Source organism: Eumetopias jubatus, unplaced genomic scaffold (assembly GCF_037043125.1).
Source record: "Eumetopias jubatus isolate StellerSeaLion01/CBP00866 unplaced genomic scaffold, mEumJub1_p1.0 scaffold_12, whole genome shotgun sequence".
NCBI classification, from domain to species: Eukaryota; Metazoa; Chordata; class Mammalia; order Carnivora; family Otariidae; genus Eumetopias; species Eumetopias jubatus.
The window spans coordinates 559,764-575,190 of record NW_028274818.1 but is presented as its reverse complement, the minus strand read 5'-3'; the positions used below and the strand labels follow the sequence as shown (position 1 = coordinate 575,190).

Here is a 15,427-nt window from a genome sequence, read left to right as displayed (position 1 = left end):
GAAAGAGGTTAAAACAGGAGTTAATCCATCATCAATGAAAAGCAGAATTCACAAAAGCTTGACTGTAACCAAGAATCAGCAAAATTCTTTTACTCAGGTACTACACCAGTGAATTCACAGAGCTTGTTTACGTGCCACCCATGTACAAGATTTCCAAGCGGAGTCAAGCTGGAAGACGGCCAGTTCTACGTATTTGTCTCAATTACAAAGTTGGGCTTCAAGTAAGTAAAAGGGTTCCAGAACCAACCAGATTGTAAACTTGAGGACGTGGTACAGTATCTTTCACTTTGTACCCACCTCTAAGCCAATTCCAGGACCATACACCAATGCCTGAATGTGAACCAAATAACAGAACTAGCTCCGGCAGTCATGCGCCACCAGCGGCTGTTACTCAACACACTACCTGTCTGACTCCATGTGCTGCCCTAACCCAACCACCATCTCTTCCTGGGATAAATCCGACAATCAGATATTGGACTTACACAGGTGCACTTGCCCTTTCCATAGTCTGGTTCCACAGAGTCCTGTTCATGCCCAGTCTCCTTCATATAACATATGTGAAATGTTCTGGCTCAGAACACTATTTTGGATGTAAAAGTTTTGGGTCAGAATCTTAAGGGTGAATTTTGAGGGGTAGAAACATACCCATTTTCTATCCCTAAACACCACTTAGGGATAGAAAGCACTAGTGAGGAATGACCTGGGAATACCTACATCTTCATTCCAATCTTCAGTTCCCCATTCCTCTGTTGCAGTCCTCCACGCACCTGGCAATAAAGAAAAAACAGTGAAGTAATTCTAAGTGCCAGTACAAGGCATGTGTAAAAAACACTAGCGTATTAACATTTTGGCAGCCAAAAGTGTAACCAGATTTTAGTAATCAGAAGGGATTCCTAGGCTCCAGGAGGAAAAAAAGACTATTTAGAAAGTAATACCTCAGAACACCAGGGTTTTAATAAGATTATGATTTCACACCTACTTTCAGGTTTTGTTACACACTTTTAACAGCAAAGACAGTGGGAGTGGGGAGCCGGGGGACAACAGACCCAAGGCTCCAGGCAAACTCTTAAAACCCTTCAGCCCTCCGACTTAGTGGTCAATTCAAGCAAAACGGCAGCAACCAATTTAAACCAGAATATAAACTACACCTACTCATCTGGTATGAGACAACACTGTGGGCAGTCCGGAGAGAGCAGCAAGGAGGAACACAAATAGCTGCCACACCATAGTGGACGGCAGTGAAGGACCAGCTTCCAAACTAAGGGCACGGACAACTATCTGCTATAGGGACTCAATTTAAAAATGTATACTCAGTAGCAGTCAGGTTTATAGATCTTATTGGTCTAACCCTAAGAAACCCTCATGGGTCTTGCTCTTTTCAAAAGACACAGGCCAAAACCGAGAAATCAAACGTGTCTGTTAGTTATTATCCTAACCCTAATCCTACAGAATGTGACAGCTAACCTGCCAGGGACACGGCGCAGACAATGCAGGTGCACACCCTCCTCATGGTGGTAATAATGAAGTCAGGAGAGTTTCTACAGGAAAAGTCCATCAGCAATCAAACCACTTCCACATTCCCCTTGTTTTGCTTCATGTATACATAGATCCTCAGAAAGGGAAACTGTTCTATGAGAGCCAGGATTCCTCCCTTCAACAAGGACCACAGTAAGAAATAACCACCCGCCTACAGAAAAGGACAAGAACACTCCTTCCTTCTCTAGAACAACAGTACATATTGATTAACTCTTAAAATCTTCTTTCCAAATGGAGAAATCTTCTCAAAAGAATGAAAGTCTGCCATTCAGATATTTTACTGTCACTGAAGAGAAATATTCTAAACCTACAAAACCTGGGGCGCCTGGGTGGCTCAGTCAGTTAGGCATCTGCCTTCGGCTTGGGTCATGATCCTAGGGTTCTGGGATCAAGCCCCACATCAGGCTCCCTGCTCCGCGGGAAGCCTGCTTCTCCCTCTCCCACTCCCCCTGCTTGTGTTCCCTCTCTCGCTGTCTCTGTCAAATAAATAAAATCTTAAAATAAATAAATAAATAAATAAACCTACAGAACCCATCTGAAATTCTAGGGGCGCCTGGCTGACTCAGTCAGTAGACCATGTGACTCTTCATGCCGGGGGTCATGCGTTCAAGCCCCACATTGGGTGTGGAGAATACGTCAAAATAAAATCTTAAGGAAAAAAATGAAATTCTTCTGAACTTTTAATAATGAAAGAACCCTATTTGCTAGAGAAAAAGATATTCATTATAATACCTCTCCCAGGACATTATAACTGGACCAGGGAAATTCCAAACCACTTAATAATGGCAATGTTCTCCAAATCAAACTAAAGTCCAATCTCAGTTCAGACAAGTTACAAAGCACATTCTTCTCTCTCCCTGGTAACACTACTCTTCCTCTGCACAGACATCCATCCTGCCCTGGATAAATGGAACCCAAAATCTGTCCATATACTTAATCCTGGAGTTGGAAGTAACCTCCTATTGATAGGCTCTCTCAAGGAGGAATGTTTTCCTGCACTCTGGCGACTGCATCTGGGATGGAAAGGAGGAATGGAGATGCCTACTTGATCCCATACAGGATGTGCGGTCGTGGCCAAGAAGGCTGTACTGAGGTGGCACAAAGGAAAAGAAAGAGTGCAAAGGCTCTGAATGACAGACAAAGATTTCCATTCTGTCAGAAGACAGCAGTCAACGTAAATGTTAAATCTTCACTAATGGACAAAAATTTTTAAGAAGGAAAAACAGGCACAGAGTATGAGAGAGAGGCAGAAAAGGAAAAAAGCAGGACGACAGAAAAATGACATATCCACAGATATTTCAATTCATAAAAATCTATAAAAATATCCGGGGCAGTTAGGCGCCTGGATGTATCATACCAGGAGCAGTCTCAAATTTTCGGGGATAATTTGACCCCTCAACCCCAATGAAATCAAGTCCTGAAACAAAAAAGAAAAGAAAAAACAACGAATGAAATTTTGCTTATGAATGAGAACATCTGCCCCCAAAACACAATTCCCATTGTACCTGTGGATATTTTAAGGGTAGGTTTGAATTTCTTTTTAAATAAAAAAGGGAATTTGATGTTTGCTATCAGGGAAACACAAAAAGAGATCAAGCACAAAAGTCAGTTCATGCTGTGAAATTAACAATGGAAATGCATGAAGCTACACCGAACTCTTTCACATTAACAAGATGACAGCAGCATCACACAGTTTTTCATTCAGCCACAAGTCAGATTTCTGATTCTAACCTCCCAAATTTGCTATTTTCTACTCAGAAGAAATAAACACACACCTTATCATTCCTTGTTTCCAAACCAGATCCTTGCTGAAAACAGCTAAGGCTTGCATTCTAGGACTGGGACTCCATGCCTGATTTTCTATCCACAACTGAAAACAAATCCCTTAACATCTATTATTTTTTCTGCCAATGATAAAAAACCAAATACCCATGGGGGCCTGGGTGGCTCAGTCGTTAAGCAAGCGCCTGCCTTCGGCTCGGGTCATGATCCCGGCGTCCTGGGATCGGGGTCCTGGGATCAAGTCCCGCATCGGGCTCCCTGCTCTGCGGGGAGCCTGCTTCTCCCTCTCCCACTCCCCCTGCTTGTGTTCCTGCTCTCGCGCTCTCTGTCAAATAAATAAATAAAATCTTAAAAAAAAAAAAATACCCAAGAACTAGAGCTCAGAAACGGTAACTTTTGTTAATCTGACTGCTACCACTGCCTCTACAAAACAATCAAGAGATGAAGAGCAACTCTGTGCCTCCAAAGTAATAAAATACATTTCTTAGCCAAATGGTCTAGGGAATTAAACAGATCTCCATCTTGTCAGTAACTCAACTTCAGCCTCCACCAATGGGAAAACTGTATTCAAAATCCATTTATAAAATAGTGTGTTAAACAAAAAGCAAATAACATTCAGGACCTAAAGTAAAACATCTTGTGGGCAGTAGATGAACTGTTTGTGCCAAAGACCCTCCTAAAGACAGAGATAAAAATCAATGATCTTGGGGCGCGTGGGTGGCTCAGTTGGTTAAGCGACTGCCTTCGGCTCAGGTCATGATCCTGGAGTCCCGGGATTGAGTCCCGCATCGGGCTCCCTGCTCAGCAGGGGGTCTGCTTCTCCCTCTGACCTTCCTCTCTCTCATGCTCTCTACCATTCTCTCTCTCTCTCTCTCAATAAATAAATAAAATCTTTAAAAAAAAAAAAGATCAATGATCTTTGAAAAGGGGCAAGGCAAGTAAACGGATAAGGAGTCAAAGAGCCTAATGCATGCTCTACTATTGAAATCATTCCCCCCTTTACAGGAGAAAAGGGTCTCAAGCTCTCCATGTGTTGGCTCAGCCATAAGGAAGTTAGTGATCTCATAAGAATAAAAGACGCTGGAGCCTAAAAGGGGGGGGGGGGTAAAGTATCTTTTACTCCCAAACACCTCTTGATATATCCCACAAGCCTAAAATATCCTTAAAGAGGGGCGCCTGGGTGGCTCAGTTGTTAGGCATCTGCCTTTGGCTCAGGTCATGATCCCGGGGTCCTGGGATCGAGCCCCGCATCGGGCTCCCTGCTCCGCGGGAAGCCTGCTTCTCCCTCTCTCACTCCCCCTGCTCGTGTTCCCTCTCTTGCTGTGTCTGTCAAATAAAATCAATAAAATCTTAAAAAAAAAATCCTTAAATATATACACCCTACCCAGATACAGATACCAAAGTCAGCTAATGACAACAAAAAAATCTTATTCAAATCCCTTGATATTCTTCCATGCTCAGAAGACTATCCAATAAATAGAGCTAGTAAGATACAATTTCCTTTTTCCCCACTGAGGTTTTCCAAAAATGAAGGGAAAAAAGATATTCTTATCTCAATGCCAAAAAACAATTAAGCTGTCAGTGGGCTTTGATTCTGGGCCTTGTTCACCTCTACAAGTAGTGGCTTGATTAATTGTGGATACCTTTTCAGAAAGCAAAGCTAGACACCCTAACAGAAACCCTAAGAAATACACCTGGACCTAAGAGCAGCCAGGGCGACAGAGAGGACAGGGGCTCTGAGTCCAACAATTCTGAGTTCAAATACTAGCAGATTTCAACCACACTTTCAGTGTGCTTGTCATCTGCAGATGGCGACTAGCGTCAATCTCCCAGAAGAGTGGTGAAGACCAGGTGAAGCAGCGCACGAAGTGCCCACAGGCACACAGTCAGGGAAGAGAATAGACACGGTATTTCAATGGCCAGCTCTAGCTCCCCTATCTCTGCGCCCAAAACCCGTCCCTCTACTTCTTAGTATGACGATAACCTCACAGTAATTATTTCCTTCGGTTCCAGAGGCGAGAAACAACAAACAGTCACTCACTCGTCCCGTCATCTGGTTCGAAGTGGCCAGTGTTGTTCCACGTGTTGCCGCTACTATTGCCGCAGTTATCATCGGTGCCGGCCGGCTCTGCATAGTCAGCTGGGTTAAAGGTTCTGGGGGTGGGGAGAAAGCTTAAGAGAGTCTCTGACCTTTAAGCAACACCAGCAAAAAATTAACTCGGGGGGGGGCCACAAGAACCTTGCCTTTTCCCTATTACAAACCAACACAGCCCCATTCTACAATCCTATATATGTCTACTTTCCTCACTTACCAGCCTACCTAAAATTCTATGGTATAATCTCAATTTATATCTACACTTTATTCTGGATTAGGACGTCAAGAATCATAATAAAATCCACGTGAAATTTTGGAAAACAGCAGGTATATGCATTCAAATGAAGCTATGAGATAGAGATAATGACCCAAGTGGTGAACATTTACCTCTAAGCCCGAAGTCTACATACCTATCTGAATAAACGGTCTAGAAACCTTTCTGATCACAGTTTGGTTAAAGCTGCCTATTATCCTCAAGATACCAGGATATTAGCCCCTCTAGAATATTATAGTGATGCTTAGGGGGAAAAAATTTAAAGATTTTGGCATCAAATCAATGAAACTTACCCCATTCCTTGAGCAGAAAACCTTCCTCCTCGTCTACCAGAGCCACCTAAAGAAAAAGAGAAGGAGAGAGAAATACTTTAGAAGTTGATATAAAACTGGGCGCCTGGGTGGCTCAGATGGTTAAGCGTCTGCCTTCGGCTCAGGTCATGATCCCAGGGTCCTGGGATCAAGTCCCGCATCGGGCTCCCTGCTCCTTGGGAGCCTGCTTCTCCCTCTGCCTCTCTCTCTCTCTGTCTCTCATGAATAAATAAATAAAATCTTTAAAAAAAAAGAAAAAAAAGAAGTTGATATAAAACTACCTTGCCAACTGAGGCAACTCTGGAATAGTTAAGTGGTTGATATTATTAGATGTTCTTTCTCTCACCTCACAGTGTAGTTAATATACAACAGCAGGACAATCATTCCTATTGATAGATTTTTCCCTTGCTAACCAAACTGCTGGGTCCTTAAGCAAATACATTAACATCAACAATAAAGACTAAAGAAAATGACACCTACCTTTCTTTCTCACTACCCCACTCAGCAATCTCTAAAATTTGCATGACATCTCAACAATTAATATAATAAGATGCCATGTGAATTTGCTTGTTTTCAAATAAAAGTAGACCCCTATAGAACAAATAAGAGTATCCTGCCCCCAATATGCACCCCCACCCCCCAAGAAATTGATCACCTCTGCCTCGGCCACGTCCTCTTCTGCCTCTTTCTGTGCCTCTTCCAGAAGGCCCTCCACTCTTGGTGCCATCTAATCCATTTTCCTGACCCCGAACTGAAATTAAAAACACAGCCAGAGCAGAGTCAGTGGAATTTATGTAAATATGTAAATGGCATGTATAGATGGTGGTAGGGAGACAAAAACAAGGAAGAGAAAATGAGCTGGAAGGATGGGACATGATGGTTACTAGGGGAAAGGTGATGAACCACGACAGAGAGCTGTAAGTCAGACAACTTTACAAATGACTGCAGGCTAATTTCATGCCAAACTGGTAGCTAGAAAATGCTACATGTAGAGATACCAAGGTCTCAGAATAAACGGTGGCAAGAAAAAAATCAAAAGGATGATACTATGGTTACTAGGTCCAGCTTAGCAAGGTCCTGACATCCCTGAAGTCCAGACATTACTGACCAACAGCTGGTTTTGTTAAAGCCCCATGCATACACTCTCGTCCACGGCTGGCACCTCTCCCTCGTCTTGGTGGCCCACCACGTCGCCGACTATAGTCTCTGTCACGGTCTCGATTTTCTTTGCCTTCCTCGTTGGATTCCGTTTGGCCACCATCCTTCTGTCCTGAGACGCCCTTCTTCTTCCCGACCATCTCCCACGAATGCTAAAGAAGAGCAGAGCATTCACGTCTAATCAATATGGATTGCTATCGGGAAACCAAAGATAAAAGCTGGGAAAACTGTTAACCATTCTCCTCTCATCATCCAAGTCTAAGATACTTCCACTCATTTATGTCTGTTTAAATGGAGGGTACAGACAAGAATCTCAATACAAATTCTATACCTATCGGACAAAACGGAAGTCCTTTTTTGTAGGGGAGGTGCTTATAGCTAATGGATTGCAGGGATCACTTCCAAAAGAATTGCCAAGATCTGGATCCAGTGTAGTCACCTGGCAGATTAATCAAAGGACCTAGTTATTGGTCCCTAACTTTCAAGGGTGTTTCCTGAGCTGAAAATATTAATTCCTTTGGATTCAGTGGCTCTCAACTTTTTATAATCTTATTCATGTCAAAGCAAAAAAGAACTAAAAATTTCTAAAGGTTAACTTTGAATTCAGAATGAACAAACAGGATTTGACTCTTGGGCACATTCCCTAATCAAGCAACTCAAAATTTAGGAGGAAAACAATTATACCTACTCCTCACCGCCCACCCCCCCAACCACACTCCCTGACATGCAACAGTTTCCTTTGCTAAAAAGACCAAGTAGCAGTCAGGACCAAGGCACAGCCCTGGCCCTGAGACATGTGGACTATAGGAAGCATTCCATTCCAGGTTTTACACACTGTATTCTCCCTATAGTTCCTAAACTGATATAGTCCAATTAAACTTTCCCCAAAGCAGAATAATCTAGGATTCATTCCAGACTGCAGGACAGAAAATTTGTGATAAGGAGGAAGCTAAACCGTCTTGCAAAAACCTCATCCCTCAGGAAATGAGTTTTATTAAGTCTGAAGTTTTTAAAAACACACCCCTTGATTCACACATATTTTGCAGAAAATATGTACAAATAAAAATTCCCAAACACCAAGACTACCAAATCTTTACAACCCTAGTTACCATCTTACTCAAACAACAATGACCCAGGGCTCAGCAACAGCTATCCAATATCTAATAACTTCCAAGAATACGGACAAAGTATATATGAAATGACTATTAATTTTTCCAGGGCTGATAATATTATGGTCATATAGAATATCCTCCTTCAAGGGAAGCATCCTGCAGAGTATTTTATTTATGATGACTGTAACTTGCTTCCAAATAATTCCAGTGTCCATCAATGGATGAATAAACAAAATGTGGCATTTACATATAATGGAGTATCGTTCAGCCTTAAAAAGGAGTGAAATTCTGACACATGGCCACACTATGGATAAACTCTGAAAACACTACGCCAAGTAAGAAGACATTAAAAAAAACAAATACTGTAGGGTTCCACTTACATGAGGTACCTAGAATAGACACATTCATAGACACAGAAAACAGAAGAGGTTACCAGGAGCTGGGAAGACGGGGGAAAGGGGAAGTTATTGTTTAAGAGAATTTGTTTGGAAAATAAAAAAGTCCCAGAAATGCACAATGCTATGGGTTGCACAACACCATCAGTGTACTTAATGCCCCTGAATTGTACACTTAAAAATGGTTAAAATGATAGATTTTAAATATATTTTATTATAATTTAAAAAAAATGTTTTTAAGTTAAAAACTCAGCTTAAGGGCGCCTGGGTGGCTTAGTCGTTAAGCATCTGCCCTCGGCTCAGGTCATGATCCCAGGGTCCTGGGATCGAGCCCCACATAGGGCTCCCTGCTCGGTGGGAAGCCTGCTTCTCCCTCTCCCGCTCCCCCTGCTTGTGTTCCTGCTCTCGCTATCTCTGTCTCTGTCAAATAAATAAATAAAATCTTAAAAAAAAAAAAAATCAGCTTGGGCGCCTGGGTGGCTCAGTCGTTAAGTGTCTGCCTTCGGCTCAGGTCATGATTCCAGGGTCCTAGGATCAAGTCCCACACTGGGCTCCCTGCTCTGCGGGAAGCCTGCTTCTCCCTCTCCCACTCCCCCTGCTTGTGTTCCTGCTCTTGCTATGTCTCTCCCTGTCAAATAAATAAATAAAATCTTTAAAAAAAATCAGCTTAAAATTATAGCAAAATCATAACCATAATTCTAAAGAATCTACAATAGTTCACTAATAATTTTTTAAAAGATTAAGTATCCACCCAGGACTTGGCAGCTCCTTGCTGCCTACTCTTCCAGTCCAAGCTCCTTCCACACTACAGCTGGTGGGTCATTTTATGCTCACAGTAGCTTCAATTCATAAGTTATAGTACCTCTATTATAACTAAACCTGCATCAGAAACCCTGGAAACTAGACTCAAAACAGTTAGCTTTCAGAGTTTTCAGCTAATCTGTCTCAAAACCTGGCAAGTTTCAGAAACCTGTCATCTTTTCCCTTCTCTATGGTATGTATCAGCTGCTGGCACTACCCGAGTTCTATAAGGAAAAGGAATTACTATGGTCTTCCCAAAGGCACTGCCAGTTTTCTGATATGATCTCATCCACCCAAATACATCCAACATCCCTTGGCAGTTGATACTACTCCCCACTGGTTTCACTAGCAGCTGGTTTACTTGTGGCATAAGCTTATATTCTCCAGTTTATTTTCCTTTTCTGATACCGTGGAAAGTTAGATTTGAAACATTAGGCAGAAGATGCTGGAAGGTGAAACAAAATGTGACTTGAAGGAGGGAGGGAGGGAGGGAGGGAGGGAGGGACGGAGGGTCGGAGGGACGGAGGGACGGAGGGACGGAGGGACGGAGGGACGGAGGGACGGAGGGAGGAGGAAGGAAGGAATCCAGATTTTAAGTCATGAGTTGTCCCACCTCTTCCCCCAACCCAAAAATCTTGCAGACAATTATTCTAGTAAACTCAAAGTGAGCCAAAGGCACTCTTATCTGATTACCCAAACAGTAATTTTCAAGTAAGATCAATAATGTAAAATCTAAGGCCACACTTTTTTTTTTCAAGTAAACTTTACACCCAACATGGGGCTTGAACTCACGACCCTGAAATCAAGAGTCGCCTGCTCCCGACTGAGCCAGCCAAGCTCCCTTAAGACCACATTTTTGAAGAGAAAAAACCACAAATTTAAGTTTAATGACTAAAAAAAGTTTTCCACTATTATTTCCTATTGTCTCAAGGAAACTGCCAAACCTCCAACATTTAGCAAATGTGACACTGTAATACCAGTAAGCTGATCTCTCTAAGGGTGAACTCTGGTTATCTATCCCAACCAAAGATCCCCAGTGTAAGACCAAGTAAATGAAAATTACTTTAAGATACACTGCTCATTAAAACAATAAAGTTCTCTGCTAAGCACCACAGGAAAATCCCAAAGGTTAGTAAGGCAGAACCCCTGTTCTTAAGGGACTTAACAATTTGGGACAATGATAGGACAAGCACAAAAATACAAGGATCTCATTAAGTGGAAAGGAGAAGAGGTGAAATTCTAGGGCAAGAGGTCCTCCAAGATATCCCCTATCATCTCCAGGGACGGTCAAAAGGCTGTTAACACTCTCTCTGCTACCTCAACAGAAATAGGTTCAAGCAATGAAAATGTATTGTAAAAGGTGACACTGATGAGAATGTCTTGAAATCAGAATTCACTAGTTTGTGTGACTTATTCAACAGCAATAAAACTGGTGAGCAGAGTATTCTGATTAGTAACTAAGGCTGACACATAACATCTCTAATTCAGACTAACCCAGTCTGGAAAACCATAGCTAGCCTAGAATGAATAACTTATTCTAAGCAAAATAAAAGAGACAGATTTTATGTTTTCTTCTACTTATTGTATAAATTTGAAGTATTTGCAACCCACAGCAAACGATCGCCAGGACAGTTCTCTGCTCCATTTGGAGAATAAGGTACTCTCCTTTAAGTTGAGTTACTCCACTTGCTATTTTTAGAATATTCTGAGCTTCTCAGCCAGGGACCCACTTTCTAGAACGCTCTATTAACACTTTACCGTATCTGGGTTTCCTTCCAGTAGGACATTGATGGCTCTGTTGACATCTCCATTGCAGTCATGCAAAGCAATGACACATTCATCCTGGTTCTTGCCTGTGATATCAATCAACTGAAAGAAAAAGATCAGCAACCATCATGAACAAGCTTGCACTCCTCACAAAAGGAAACCAGGTGAGCAAGAGAAAGGGGAGAAGACACCAGCTGAGTCTGAAGGACCCCAGGCTTAAAAAAGCAAAATGTGCAGAATTTTGGTATTCTAGTTCAATAAGCAAAATATTACCACCTCTGATTAGGGATGGGGACAAAAGTATTTATAAAACAATCAAACAATAAAGTATCTAATAAACAATCAAACCCAGAAGCACATAGGCTTCAGCCTACCATGAATTTCTACAATTCCTAGATGGCACAACGCTCAAAGTTGCTATAAAAATGGCATCAACAAAGTCATCCGATAAATAAGAAGTTAAAATTAAGATAAACCTTTTCGAACAAGGTAGCTGTCCAAAGGGGGACGGTGAATCAGACAACAAAAGCATTCACTTACTGGCTTAACCTATTTTATTTCCGGTTATAATTCTTTTAATACCTACAAGCCCGAAGTACCCTGGTGGCGATATATGACATTTAACTATGCTTTAATCCTGATGTCTTTCCCCATGGCTTATAGCAAATCAGCGACACACTCACTTGTTTCACCTTTTCCTCAAAGTCAGCATCATTATGGTCTGAAATCATCTGTGCAAGTCGAATTTGTTCCGCAGTGGCCTAGGAATTAAGACAAGTTCAAGAAAGCATGAACAAAAGACAACAGTTTAGAAAAGAGGGACCTATGTAGTCAATAATCCACCCCACCTCCCAGCCCAATTTCCTTCTCCTTGTTACAAATGACCATGTAGTAAAACACTAACAGCGATTAAGGTGCCTAAATTTGCAAAATGACAAAAAAATAAACACTGAAGCTAGTAGTATTCCACTCTACGATCCCTAAAAAACCAGGGAGCTTTTCCACCAATGTTCACAGTTAAAGAAGCTCCCATTTGGGGATCAGAGCACCTCTTTGAAACATTTGTGCCTTAAATAATTCACATTTATTTGCAAAGTCATGTGTAAACCCTGTTCCTGTTTCTGCAAGGACCAATGCCACCCCTTTATCTCTAGGGCTGAGAATAACATAAGATTTAGTCTGAGGGAAATGCTACCTTAGAGATACAAAGCACAGACAGGACCCATTCTTTCCAAGTCTTATAATGCAGTATTAAACAACAAAAAGCAAGCATAGTGCATCATAGCATATCATTAACAGTCATCAGACCCTAAGTAAAAACAGCCAAGTACTAGAAAACAAGAATAAAAAACCCAAACCAAGAATCTAAAACACAGAATGATGCTGCACTGGATGGAAACCAGTATCAACCAGCAATGCTACCAATAAATCCATATCCCTTGAGTTCTTTACCTGTGGCCGCTGCTTGTGCTGTGTCTGGTTTTGGTTTTGAGGTTGTTCCCAGTTTCCCCGGGCTCGGTTAGTGCCCACCGACGTCATCATTTACAGTATATACAAATAACAGTATTTACAAGGTAGAATACTGAAAGATTTAAAAAATAACAATTTAGATGTTAAATGCAGGCAAAATATGTTTTCAAGCTCTCTTTCACCAGCATCTTCACCACTTTCATTTCTTTAAAAGCAACAAACCAAGAAAATTCATCTGTTCTTAAGACATATTTAGCTTGATAAATTCCTTAAGGAACAATGGCTGTTAATCCATTTCTGTAGAACAAGAAATACATAAAAGTATGTGTTAAGTGAGGGTTTTTTTTTTTTTTTTTTTTAAGTTATGGGCACAGTTTGGTTACTAGTCCCCTATACACGGACTTTGTGAAGTTTTGTTATCTTGATAGCAAGTAAAACAATGTTAATAATCAAAAGCCTTCGGGCGCCTGGGTGGCTCAGTTGGTTAAGCGACTGCCTTCGGCTCAGGTCATGATCCTGGAGTCCTGGGATCGAGTCCCACATCGGGCTCCCTGCACAGCAGGGAGTCTGCTTCTCCCTCTGACCCTCTTCCCTCTCGTGCTCTCTCATTCTCTCTCTCTCAAATAAATACTTAAAAAAAAATAATCAAAAGCCTTCTACACAGAAATATCTGAAGTCCCTTTGACAGAAGGAAAGATAATCAGCAAAACCTGGAAACAAAAGCCTTCCAGGAAGGGGATTAGTCTATACTCCAAACAAGTAAAAACAATTTAAAATACTGTACTGTGTACCTATGAAAACAGTCCTACCTCCCTTACAACCAGTTTATATAAGTTGCATGCGACCTCCATCACTTGGGAAAGGACAAGCTCAAGTCTAGCCTTTCTCCCTCAAGTTGCATCTCTCCTCATGCAGTGGGAGCTTCTATAACCTTCAACAAAGCAAGTATTAGCCCCAGCGACTGCTCAGAATCTCAGTTCCCTGGATAATTCCAACACACTGTTTTTGCAGCAACTTCTGTCGACCTCCTAGTCCACAGTTCCCAGGCACCAGAAATGCAAACACTCTTTACCACTCACCTTAATATACAGAGAATCCCAAATCTGTCCCATACCAAAAGCACCTAGCACACAGTTTTATTTGGATTCAGAAAGGGCTTCTAGGATTATCATTTAATTAAAAAAAAAATTTTTTTTTTTTTTAAAGAAGAGTTGGGATTTTTTTTTTTTAAGGTTTTACTTATTTGAGAGAGAGAGAAAGCACAAGCCAGGGGAGCGGCAGGCAGAGGGAGAGGGAGAAGCAGGCTCTCCACTGAGCAGGGAGCCCGATGTGGGGCTCGATCCCAGGACCCTGAGATCATGACCTGAGCCCAAGGCAGATGCCTAGCCAAGAGAGACACACAGGTGCCCCTAGGATTATCATTTTAAACTCGAGACATTATTGCCAGCAATGGGACTCTGTTGAGTCTTTAAAGAGACAGAGAACAAGCAGGGCCTTCCCAAAACCAGAATGGTTTTTGTTATTAACAGTTCTAGCAAGCTAGGATTCTCCTGAACTTAAGTTCCCTCATTCATACTTTGCTTTATAACACAACCTCAGCGGCTGCATTTAGTAAACAAAGAAAATATCCACCATACGATAGAGCGCTCAAAATAAGACTGGGGCGCTCAAAATAAGACGTTACTCTGCACTGTTTTATTCCCTCCCAAAGAGGCTAAGTTTATATTTTCTGCTCTAACTGTAATTTTTTTCATTAATGAAACTTTATATGGGTAATGCTAGACTGCCCAAAAGACACCGATGAATTTGAGGGAGAGGTAGGTTGGGCTTCTAACGAAATATAGAAGGATTATTAGGGAAGTGAATTTCACTGGTTTTTCAGGTCACAAAGAAAGCTAACTTCCCTGAGGATAAATTCTTCACCAAGTTGGATCAACAGTCTGCATACGTCTTTGTTTTTGATACAGTATTAAGAATTTAAGAGTTTTACATTCTCTATCACCAAAATTTTTAAAGAAATCTCAGAGCTAATTCTTTAACCACTACCTCTTCTCCCTACACACATGCACATGTGCACACAAAAGCCTGTAAATATTTCTAGCTAGTACAGGATTATTTGCTACACAGTAGTCCATTTACCCAGACTGGCATTATAGCCAAGTTTCAGCACTCACAAAAAAACAAGTGTTCTTTAACCAGTATCCCTGGACTCAAATCAAAAGGAAAAATTAAAACTAGACGAAAACTATTATACTTAATAATTGGCTCTAAAATGAATTTCTAATGCGAATAAATGCTCCTGTAACTTACAAATATTGACTGCTTTCTACTTCACTTATGATTTCACCTTACAAGCATAAGTTAATACTACAAATATGAATCGCGTGACTAGCAATATGGATGACTACACATATTGTACCCGTGTAAATATATTAAAAAGTCATCTTGAAAGCCACATAATTACTGAGGAAAAATCCTGATCAGTCAGGCTGTTAACTTCCATTTCTTTCTTACAAGTGCTTTGAAATGTGTGACTAAGAAATTTTTACCACCTACGTAGTAACAACACTGAGCGACAGGTCAAAAGTAAGTGATCTGGGATGGATCACCGGAGGGCACAAAATTAGTAGCCTTTTAGTAGCAAGCAGACACACACACCTAGAGTTATCACAGTGGAGGGGAGGAATCTTAAGTACTTTTCCTTAGAAAATAAAAATATTTACAGG

At 41.3% G+C, this 15,427-nt stretch overlaps 1 protein-coding gene across 13 annotated transcripts in view; it reads right to left on the bottom strand.

The window, feature by feature from the left end:
• The window catches only part of UBAP2L (ubiquitin associated protein 2 like), a 40,831-nt gene that overhangs the window by 23,464 nt on the left and 1,940 nt on the right, over window positions 1-15,427 (bottom strand). For 7 of the 13 annotated variants that reach the window (XM_028090077.2, XM_028090079.2, XM_088017006.1 and 4 more), the window contains exons 2-9: window positions 12,684-12,813; window positions 11,915-11,992; window positions 11,223-11,333; window positions 7,140-7,308; window positions 6,654-6,749; window positions 5,981-6,026; window positions 5,360-5,472; window positions 715-767 (exon numbers count right to left, since the gene is read on the bottom strand). In XM_028090077.2, coding sequence (XP_027945878.1) covers window positions 715-767; window positions 5,360-5,472; window positions 5,981-6,026; window positions 6,654-6,749; window positions 7,140-7,308; window positions 11,223-11,333; window positions 11,915-11,992; window positions 12,684-12,773 — 756 coding nt within the window. In that variant the 5' untranslated portion in view covers window positions 12,774-12,813. Of the gene's footprint in view, window positions 1-714; window positions 768-2,893; window positions 2,954-5,359; window positions 5,473-5,980; window positions 6,027-6,653; window positions 6,750-7,139; window positions 7,309-11,222; window positions 11,334-11,914; window positions 11,993-12,683; window positions 12,814-15,427 lie in introns of all 13 variants that reach the window. The other 6 variants (XM_028090068.2, XM_028090074.2, XM_028090075.2 and 3 more) reach the window with 1 other exon arrangement.